At 32.3% G+C, this 11,494-nt stretch overlaps 1 protein-coding gene and 1 long non-coding RNA gene across 31 annotated transcripts; one reads left to right on the top strand and one right to left on the bottom strand.

Moving 5' to 3' along the window:
* Positions 1–390: 390 nt before the first annotated feature.
* On the top strand, positions 391–2,868 carry LOC145107006 (uncharacterized). Its single transcript, XM_079043901.1, has 3 exons — positions 391–623; positions 2,041–2,240; positions 2,473–2,868. The coding sequence occupies exons 1-3, from the start codon at positions 534–536 to the stop codon at positions 2,726–2,728; spliced, it is 546 nt and encodes a 181-aa protein (XP_078900027.1). The 5' UTR covers positions 391–533; the 3' UTR covers positions 2,729–2,868.
* A 3,910-nt stretch (positions 2,869–6,778) lies between these two features.
* LOC145107001 (uncharacterized) lies at positions 6,779–10,964 on the bottom strand. Of its 30 annotated transcripts, XR_013707702.1 has the most exons (10): positions 10,683–10,964; positions 10,450–10,522; positions 9,869–10,352; positions 9,725–9,769; positions 9,467–9,566; positions 9,244–9,301; positions 9,050–9,137; positions 7,336–8,977; positions 7,139–7,239; positions 6,779–7,016 (listed from the first exon to the last, which is right to left on the bottom strand). It is a non-coding gene; the product is annotated as an uncharacterized LOC145107001 (long non-coding RNA). The 30 variants fall into 30 exon arrangements; XR_013707686.1 differs by having other exon boundaries at positions 9,869–10,596; XR_013707692.1 differs by having other exon boundaries at positions 9,869–10,522.
* Between the last annotated feature and the right edge of the window lie 530 nt (positions 10,965–11,494).

The following is an 11,494-nucleotide window of genomic DNA, read 5'->3' as shown; positions in this document are numbered from 1 at the left end:
CTCCTCGGGGCAAATAATGGGTTATTTGTTTATTTATTTTATTAAGTTAAAAAATATAAATTAAATTAATTAAAGTATTACATCATTTAAAAAAATGTAAATTTCAAATGTACATAAAGGAGATAAAAGTAATTTTAGATGTATAATAAAAAATAAATTATAAGGGGATGAAAGTAATTTTAAATGTATGGGACCAAAATTATTAAAACCATCTAAAAATAAATCACCCCACTTATCAAACGTTTTTTTTGGAAGAAAACAATATTTTTTAACCAAAAAAAAAACAATTTTTTTGCAATTTTGTAAAAATATATAGCCTTTTTCTAAAATATAAAAAAATAAAAAAATTAGAGCTTCAAGGCAACATGATGCGTGTGAAAAAGCAAGAAAAGAGATGAAGCATTCACGCTACTTTCTCATAAAGAAGCTCCCTTTTAATAAACCCACCTCCATTTTTGTAAAAGCTTTGATTACTTGCTAAGAAACCCTCTGATACCCGAAAGTGATTTCAGAATCGCTTCCCTTTGGTTCAAATGGCGTCGACATTGTTGCTTGTTGTCGTATTCGTGTTCGATCTCGTTGCTTTTGCACTTGCTGTTGCCGCCGAGCAAAGGAGAGCTTCTGTGAGTTCTTTCCTTCTTTAAAATTTCCCCAACTTCATCTTCATCTCTTTGTGTGTGTTGTGTTTGATTTGTTATGGGTATTGTTTGTTTCATCATGTTAGTGATTAGTTTAATGTGTATTTAAACATAATTTAGTGTGATTTTTGTTTCAATCCAGTTCAAGCCTCTATTAGTAAATTCAAAATCTGCATTAAGCCCTTTGTGTTTTTTGAGAAATCTTTTCTGTTTTAAGATATTCTTTCCAACAGATCAACTTAGTTATCTATTCCTCCTCAATGTTCAAATTAACCCTTGTCAATTTCGAAGCTAAAACTGATTTATTTGACTTCTAAAACCCAAAGGTAGAATATAGCAATGGAAGGAGGAATGTAGATGCTTTACAGTGGTATTACAAGTTTCTGCAGTAGTCCTTCGGGTTTTTTAGCTCAAAATCTTCTCTATTTTAAATTATTAAGCTTTTCTAGATGAATTGAGAATAACCTTTTCAACTAGAAGTTAAAAAACCAGTTCATTTGACTTGTAGAAGTCAAACATGGACCCTAATTTTGCAAGGTGTAAATGCTTGTCTCACAATTGGATTAGTAAAAATCCTTGTGGTTGTGGGTATTCCATGTTTTGTCATATGAATGTTTAAATGAATCTTTTGGAAGAATTGTTACCGTTGCTTTTGCTTTTGCTTAATTCATTAAATATTTGGTAGGCCGCACTTAGTTTTGAAAATCAAAAGTGAAACTTTTCAAATTCAAAATCTGCATTTACACTTTATGTTTTTCAAAGTCAGAATATTTTCTATTTGAAGGTTATATTATAAATTATTGTAGCTTCTTGATATCTCATGATTTTGTGCTTAATTTGTTTTCTTGGAAGAGTACTTGCTTCCACATTTACTAAATTTCTTCTTTTTATACTAAGTAGTAGTGTTCCACAAATAACAATGAAAATTCAAAATCAACATAGGGCCATAGGCACATTTAGAACCCCCTCATGAAAAATCACATAACTAAATATGGGTTATATTGCAGTTTTTCATTCCATTCCATGGCAGAACAAAAGAAAAACACCCTTTGGCTAAGGAATGAAAACTAACAAAATAGAAGGAATCACATCACCTCAAGAATAGTCCATTCCATTCCAAAAAGCAAAACAAACACTTATAGTTTTTTTTATTCCAATGGAACGAACCATTCCATTCCCTCCCCAATTCCATCATCCTAAACACTAACTTAGGCCATGGTCATGGACCTAGTTGACCAAATGATTTAAAAACCACGGTAGAAATAAGTAAATAATTGACATCTTCTCAAATACATAAAATACCCTTGACAAATAAACGAATCTCTTTGAATCAATGCTACGAGTCATTTCATAAAGATATAGGTAAATCTAACTTGGAATCCAATGTTTTATTGTATGATAGGCTCGGATTGCTCAAGATACAAATTCAAGATATTGTGTTTATGAGTCAGATATAGCCACCGGTTTGGGTGTAGGAGCACTTTTATTCCTCCTTTTGAGCCAATTCCTTGTAATGTTTGCAACCCGTTGCATGTGTTGCGGGCGAGCCTTGAGCCCTGGTCGTTCCAGAGCATTAGCCGTCTTCTTGTTCATTACCTGCTGGTAAAATTACTTTCTTGCCCTTCCAACCTACATTTTTACTTTTCATATCAAACCATTTATATTCACAAGAAACAAAAATGTACACTCGGTCACCTAGAGGGCCGCTGTATCCCTAATTTACATATCACATGATGCTCTTGTGACAGGACAGTGTGGGCCAGGGGTTACTGTAAGAATAACTTTTTTGCAGAAACAACTTCTGACAAAAAATTTTTGTGTCGGTTTTTTTTAGGGTGACTTTTATTATCGCTGAGGCATGTTTGCTTGCGGGTTCGGTTAGAAATGCATACCACACAAAGTATAGAAGTGTGCTTTCGGCTAATCCTCCTTCCTGTGAGACTTTGAGAAAAGGCGTGTTTGGTGCTGGGGCTGCGTTTGTGGTGTTTACTGGGATTGTGTCTGAGTTTTATTATGTTTTCTATTCCAAATCTGATGATGGTGTCATCCCTACAAGAGATAATGGCATAAGAATGGGAGCATTCAACTGAACTTTTGTGAGGAGTTTGATAAGTTGTTGTAGATCGTAGATTTTGGGTATAGAACATTTATCATATGGTTGTACTTTTTATTGTTGTACTTGAAGTTGAGGATGTGGTTAATGGTTATTAAATTCATTTTTGTTGTTTAATTGTCGTTTTATTTATTTATTATGTCTTAAGTTTTGTTTTTAAGTTGTGACTGAATTGTTAGCGGGGTGAGAGGTGAGAATTGATAAATGATGTCTTAAGTTCATGTTTGAATGTGACCTTTTTTGTTCTGGGAAGATTGTGATTTATATGATCATGGATTTTGATTACGATCGTCATGTTAATATATGGTTGAGCAAATTACAATAATGGTCCCTATGGTTTAGGGTAATTTGCGCGTTTGATCCCTAACTTATTTTTTTAACTCGGAAGGTCCCTACTGTTTGTTTTTATTACGCACTTGGTCCCTTTCTTATCTAAAAATACTATTTTGCCCTTGATTTTTTATTTTATTTAAATAAACATACCCCCAACCTCACCCCCTCACCTTAGGTTACCTACCCCATCATTTTTCCCTATTTAAACAATAGTCATTTTAGATAACACGGGGACCAAGCGTGTAACAAAAACAAACTGTAGGGACCAAGTGCGTAACAAAAACAAGCAGTAGGGACTTTCCGAGTTAAAAAAATAAGTTAGGGACCAAACACGTAAATTACCCCAAACCATAGGGACCATTCGTGTAATTTACTCTATACGGTTGGATAGCTCTTGCCTCTTGTATGCACTATGCACATATAGTACAAGAAAGATAAATAATTTTTTAATTTGTTAAAAGATTTGTTTTTTGTTGTTTCATTAAAGGTTGTAATTCCCCTCTAATAAATAAAAACTTTTTTGTCATTTGTCATTCTTATAGGTTTTCTTACATGTCTATTTTATGGCAATTTTAGATTAAATTACATCTCCATGTTATTTTAGGGTGTTTTTCTTCTTTTATTAAATGACATCTAATATCTATATTTAAGTTTAACTTTATTGTAAATGTTCCTTCCAATTTAAACATCCTGAATTTTAGCATCACTACATAGAAAGTTTTCATAATTCGTTGTATAACGCTCTGATATACCTTATAATTTCAAATTCATTTTGAAATTCAATTATTTATATTTATTAATAGAATATTCTTGACCATGTTTGTGAAATTTTCTTAATTTAAATAACTAAATAAAATTTTTAAATATCTACGTAGATAGGGCTGTAAACGAACCGAACGAACACGAACAAAGGCTTGTTCATGTTCGTTCGTTTAAGTTAGCCGAACAATCGAACGAACACGAACGGATAAACGAACGGAGTTTTCTTGTTCATGTTTGTTCGTTTAACAAATTGTCTTGTTCATGTTCGTTCGTTTATGTTTGTGAACATGCTAAACGGACATAAACGAACGAACATAAACGAACAAAGATAAACAAACACAATTGAACATATATGAACATAAACGAACTATAATATAGTAATGTAATAAAAAAACAATTGAAAATATATGAACCTAAAAAAACTTAAACGGACGAACATAAACGAACGTAAACGAACAACATAAACGAATGTTCACGAACGTAAATGAACGAACGAGACCATTGTTCATGTTCGTTCGTTTAACTAAACGAACAAGAATTTGTGTTCATGTTCGTTCATTTATTAAATAAACGAACATAAACGAACTTCCCGCCGAACAGTTCACTAACGGTTCGCCGAACGTTCAGTTCGTTTACAGCCCTATACGTAGACATTAATTGTTAGAGAAATTAAATATCATTCTACATTTTATTCCTACTGTCCTCCTACCCACATTAAAGGGTGACAAGTGGACTAAAGTATTATTAATTTTATTAAATGTGTCATTAAATGTGACACATGTCAACATTTAATTGTTAGAGAAATTAAATATTCTCCTATATTTTATTCTTGTTATCCTTCTACCCACATTAATTATCATATTTATCAATTTTGTTTTATCTTTTATCATTATAAAAAATGGTTAATTACTTTTTATCCTTTAATGTTACAATAAAGTAAAAATTAACCTTTTTAACCATCGAATACGAAAATACTCTTTTGACCACATATGTAATTAATTCATCTCCTACATATTGTATAGGAGGTAGAACAAGAAACATTTCAAAGTTATAGGTATTTTTATCATTTAGAATGTTGTTTTAAGAAAATAAATTAAAAATATATATTGTGCGTGCAAGAGTTGTTTCTAATACAATTTTAGGATCAAGATTTTCAAGTCCTACACATATTTTTATTTATAACAAAACACATCAGAGTAGAGAATGATTAAAACTGCTCATTTTGGATAATGATCGTAAACTTATAAATATCACCCAATGTTGTATATAAAAACGTGTTAAAAATGTATGAAAATATACTTAATTTATTTTCTTTATAACATTTTTGTATTGATGATATATTTTTATTCATCATTTGATTCGTAATTATTTTAATCGTTTTGTGTTCATGTATTGTTATTATATTATTTTAATTATTGATTGTTTATTTATAGTTTTAATTTTTATGATTATATATCTCATTATACAACATAATCATTTTATTAGTAATACTAGATATAAATAATGTTGCTTTTATCTTCAAAACATATTACAAAACTAATTTAAATTAAAAATTAACTGAAAATCAAATTTTCTTACATCTAATGTTGTATTCAAAGAAATCTTTGGGAAATTGTGATTCTGGACGATTCTATAAAATATTTCAATAGTTTTTTTATTAGTATATATTAAATTACTCACTTGTTCATCATTTTGGTCGTATTTATTTCGAAAGTGTACTTTGAAAATGCCAAAATGTTTAGACCTTCATATTTAACTTTTTTAATTAACTAGTGTAATACATAGGTCTCACAACTAATTTTACATAAAAAAAAAAAAAGACAAATTTTGTTGTCAAATGTTTGCATGCTAAATTACCAATTAATTTATTTACATGTGCTTAAATAATAATAATAATAATAATAATAATAATAATAATAATAATAATAATAATAATAATAATAATCAGAGTAAATTACTGTCTTGATCCCTATGGTTTGCATGAAATAATAGTTTTGGTCCGAGTATTGTAATTTGATCATGTACATTATGAAAGTTACTTTCATATCTCATAATCATGTGGGTAAGTATAACTGAATTGTATTCTTGGGGTACAAAGTGTAAACATGTATTTGAAAAAAAAAAACAGTAAGGTTTCATGTGAGGTTTGGACCGATTCGTACATTTCACCTGGCGAAGATTGCAGATCAATGGGAAAAGTTGCTGCTTCCTTGTTCTTCGATGTCGCCAGGTGGCTGGGATAAGTAAAAATCTCTGGCCCCTGCGCCTATGCCACCACTGGTCGACACTGTTACAAACGATTGCTGAAGCTGGAACCCTTCGATTCTCCACTAAACAAATAACAGAGGAGAGAGGGTGAGATAAAAAACGAAGAACAAAAGGAGGGAAAAAGCAGTAGAGTAGGAAAGGAAAGATGATGGAATCGACTCTAGAAACACACTTGAAGACAGTAAAAGAAAGCAGGTGGGTATTACTAAGGGAATTTGTAAAGAGATGATTGGAAGAAATCGGAGGCAAGGCTACTAGAACGATGTAAATCAATTGAATGGAGTTGGCAGCGTTGGAAGGAAAATGGAAGCGGCTGGAAGGAACGAGAAGGTAAAGAAGACGGTGGAAGGATCGGGAAGTAAATATGGTCACCCGAGGAACAGTACCGAGAGAGAGACAGTGGGGGAAGATAATGACGCCTTAGATTGCTAACACGTACACATAAAGAATATACATAATGTCAAAAAAATACCCTAAAGAATATACATAACGTCAAAAAAGCCACAAAATTACCCAAATATAGTTTAGGGACCATTTCTGCCAATCGCACAGGAACTTTACTGTTCCTAAGGGTGGATAACTTTAATATATACTAGGTGGGGACCCCCGCGTTGCGGGGGTCGGATGAGACAATTTTTCCGTTGTTTGTTCTTTGTAAATGTCATTTGATCAACTATTTGTTTATAGTTTGAGTATTGTTATAGGGCAAGTCAATTTAAAAAACATACATTGTCCCATTTTACTGTTATGGACCCTTTTAAAGTTGTATCTTTATATAAGTTCATAAGAATCATTTATATAAGTTCATAAAAATCATACAGCTTGCCTAACTGCACCTAGTCCAAATACGACCACTGTAGTTCCAGTTTTCACATTTGCAGCTTTCCAGGCAACAGCTACCCCTGAAAAAAAAAAATTCATAAACTCAATTTCCCAAATGCATGATCTATTAATGTTCATTCATTTTATTACCAATCTATATATTAAACATAGTAAAAGGAACATAAAAATTAACAAAAGTTACCTGGTGATACTACAAATCAACGAAAAATGGCGGTGACAAATTCACCTAAAAAAAAGCTTTATTCTTGACATGTAGATTCATGTAGGTATTCCAGCGAACAGCTGTTGTGCAACAATAAAAAAATAAAAACAAAATTAGAAAATGTAATCTTAGACAACAAAAAAACAAACATAGCATACGTCCGGTATAGAAGTTACCTTAAAGAATGGTGAAGTTGTGAAATCGGAGATTAAATCCGACGACTGGTGTATACATGGTTCTTCTTTCCTAAATGAGAATGCACTGGGGGCATTTCACTCGTAAAAATGGAAAAAAAAAATACATATAAATTGAAAGTATGTTGCCATTTGGATCATTTTACTCGTAAAAAAGGAAAATGCACCTAATAGCAATGTAGTTTGGTTTTTGGAAAAAAAAAATAAAAGAAATTACAAAAAAAAAAACCGCAAAAAATTTGTAAATTCAAAGCTCGTTGCTATTTATTGCATTTAGCACCTAAAGATGGAAAAACAAAAAATGACTATGTACTTTGTTTTTTGGTAAAGGAATAAAAACAAAATGCAAAAGTATATCGCTATTTACTCAATTTACTACTTAAATATATTCAACATCAATCTGAGTTCAAAACCGTTGAAATCAAAAAAAGATTAACTATAAAAACGATATGCAAGAGTTGTGTCATCCAAAATTGTTAAATTCAAATTTTTTTAAGTATAAAAACATTATGCAAGGGCATTTTCATCCAAAACTGTTAAAATAAAAAAATTAACTAAAAAATTAGCATGCAGGGGCAGTTTGGTCTAAAACTGTTAAAAACAATTTTTTTAATGTTTAACAACAATATGCAGGGGCAGTTTCGTCCAAAAATCTTAAAATCAAAATTTTTTACTATAGAAACAGTATGCAGGGGTAGTTTGGTCCAAAAATGTTAGAATCAAAATTTGTACCTACAATTCTATGTTGGTGTATTTTTTTTTTAAATGAAAGTAAGATGCGATGTTTGATAGATTTCTGAAAAAATAAAAAAATAAAATAAAATAAAAAAGTGAAAACAGAATGTTATATGAAGGCATTTTTTAGACTACGATGCTATATTTGGGTATTTTTTTCAAAAAAGAAAAATCAAAATGCAACGACTATGTATTGGTAGTCTAGACTTATTAGTGGGAACTTCAAGAAATTGGAGGCACAACATTTTTGTGAATTATAGTGCAAACCAGTTCTTACAAATTCCATTTATGACAAAGAACCCAACTAATAGTCATAATATACAATCGCAGTTATACCGGTAACCATTTTGCAATATCAGATTTTGATCTAAGGTTGTTCCTTAATTTTAATAATCGTTGAAGCTGTTGGACTAAAAATCGATACGAAGTCCGATTAAGATCCAATTCAATTAGAAAAATCCTACAGTTGTATCTTTTTGACCTAATCAACAACATAATGACTAAAAGTGTTTAGCCAAAAAACATGGGTCAATGTATCAAGACAACAATCTGTTATCTATTTGACTACTCTTTATTTCCTCTTAATCGATCTCATCTATTTCTCAATTTCATGCCGTGAATGGGCTTGTAGTTCCAGATTCCAATTCATAAATTGTAAAACAAAAAAATACCATAAATACTCTACTAATTTGAACAATTAGCATATATAATTGCAACATAATTATGCTGTTACTCTTTTTCCAAATCCAACATACAAATCTACAGATAAAAGAATAACCAATAAAGTGGCAATTTTTGTATAATGATGAGAGGAGGTAACTTTCATGCACCTGTTGATAGGAAAGGGAGGAAGTCCACCTCTGATCATGGCTGCAATTCATTGTTACTGCTGTTGAATAGATTTAAATGTAACCAAGAATTTGCCTCTAATCACAAGTAATCAAAATAACCCGTAAATTACCTATAATCACAGATAATAAAAATAGTCCGTAAATTATCCACCTTTAAGGACATACACTTTCTCAAATAGACGACTTCATAGTGCAGGTCTGAAAAGATAGGAAAAATGTCAAAAATCCCCTTTTCTTTGTAACAAAATTTCAGTAGGATAATCAATCTTAATATGCTCATTTTGACAACAATTCAAAGTAATACCTGAGACTTTACTACTTGCCACCGACTTTGTTTATCCCATATCTGCAAGGGATTGCTGCTGCAGAACACATTCAATTAAATATGAATTAGATAAAAAAACCAACCTGCTGACATACCGGGAGAAGGAATCGCATATACATAAATTACATGCATTAAACCTATCAAAAATGAAGCTAGGTGTTAACAACTCCATAGTATTAAAAGAAGTATCAAACCATCATACATTTGACAACCAAACTTTCAACAGAAAGTTCTTTTGTTGTTTCAGTTTTAACAACTCCATAGTATTAAAAGAAGTATGTCCCTACCTGGTACTGTGAAACCTGCGAGTAAATGCAAACCAAAAATGCAAGCAAACAGTCAGGAACTATAATTAGGAAGTGAGAGAAAACAAATCTATAATCGAAAGACTATTTCTCTTTGAAGCATAAAAGCAAACACCTGATATGCATTTCGAAAATGATATGATAAATTTTTTTACCTTTTATTGAGGAGCTTCTGATAATGAAGCTGATCAGACATCTTTCTGTGTAAAACGCAAAAACAAACCATAATACGTAAAAGTGCCAAAATAATATAAAAGAACATAATATTGATATTATGGAGTTGTTAAAGCTGAAATAACCAAAGAAATTTCTGTTGACAGACGTGACTGAAATAGAATTGGGGAAGAAAGCAAGAAACCCTAAGTTTCTTGGTTTGAAATCTTGCTAGGTCCGTTGGAATCAGTTGCCTTTTTGCTCTCGCCTCCTTCTCCGCTGAACCACCAAATGCTGTCATTTGTACAATCTGTATATTAAACATACAGTAATTTGCATACGCTTCCAGGAATCTTCAAGCAAATGGTGTAATAAAAGAAGCAAACAACAGATCACATACACACAAGTATTTGGGTTAGTATGAAACAAACCTGGGCACCAACGGGAACAGGGAACAATCATCGATGACAAAGTAGAAGGATGTTCAAAGTTACCTTTAAGAAACCCTAAAATTATGTGCTGGTGACTGGTCCGACGATCTATCACTCTTTCGACGTGTCGATTTCATATATCGATGGTGGAAGTGTCGAATTCACATACCGGTAGAGATGAATTTAGGGTTCCCGGAGACTGCATACAGCGAGGTGAGAAAAGGATAAGGGGTGATTGATCAGGCGAAACCAAGAGACCTATCGGTGGGTGACGATGGGTTAGCAACATCTCATACCTGCAATCTGGGTTTTGGACTCGCTAAGATTTGGATAAGGACGGTGGAAGGAAGAACTGGAAGGATCGATCACCTACGGATTTGAGGATAAAATGACCGGCAAACCGGTACTATTCATAAAGATGGTCATCTTTAATATATATACGACTTACCGGAGGTGGGTTGTCAAACAGAACCGAAATCAGCGATATATGGTGATTGAGGAAGTGATGAATAAAGAATTGGCAACAAACCTGTAGAAGCATGGAAAACAGGTATGAGGTCTCGTAACCTAACATTCGTTGTTGCTGGAACCTTTTGCTTTGAAAGCCCTAAAATCCCAAAACGATCCACAGTGGATCCGACGATGGAACACAGAAGACGTAGCCGAAAGCAGTTGAAGGCGGTGGAAGCAAGTGTGTAAGCATTCGATTACAGACCAAAATCGGTGGAAGAGACGTATTTCAAAGATGAGTCGCAATACCAAGAAGAAGAATCCAGAAGGGATGGAGACCACGATAGATGAACAACACGTGTATAAAGAATGTATATAATTTCATAAAATGCCCGCTTACAAAAAAAACGAACCCAGATTGCAGCGAAACCCATAAACAGGGGGCCTTTTTGCCAAACTGTAGCAGAGTTCACTATTCATATTTTAGGATAAGTTTAATATATATATAATAATATATATAATAATAATAATCAGAGTAAATTACTGTCTTGGTCCCTATGGTTTGCATGAAATAATAGTTTTGGTCCGAGTATTGTAATTTGATCATGGAAGGTCCCTATTACACTGTTTGGTAATACCCATGGTTCCTAAGCCTTAACCCCGTTTATTTCCACTATGAAATGCATTTGAAAAATACCAATATACCCATTTCTATTTTATTTCCTTTATTGATATTGTTGATAAACTTAAGGACCATTTCTGTAAAATTTGAAAAAAACCCCTACAAGTTTAGGCCATTGTTATCGTTATGCAGTACATTGATGGAGGTGACACTCTCTTCTGAATCTCCTTTCTTTTTCTCCATTCATTCGTCTAAATTGGTAAGGTCGG

Source organism: Lactuca virosa, chromosome 4 (assembly GCF_052849685.1).
Source record: "Lactuca virosa cultivar CGN04683 chromosome 4, Lactuca_virosa_CGN04683_v6, whole genome shotgun sequence".
Taxonomy (NCBI): domain Eukaryota; kingdom Viridiplantae; phylum Streptophyta; class Magnoliopsida; order Asterales; family Asteraceae; genus Lactuca; species Lactuca virosa.
The sequence above is the reverse complement of the archived record's forward strand: the minus strand, read 5'-3'. Positions and strand labels throughout refer to the sequence as shown.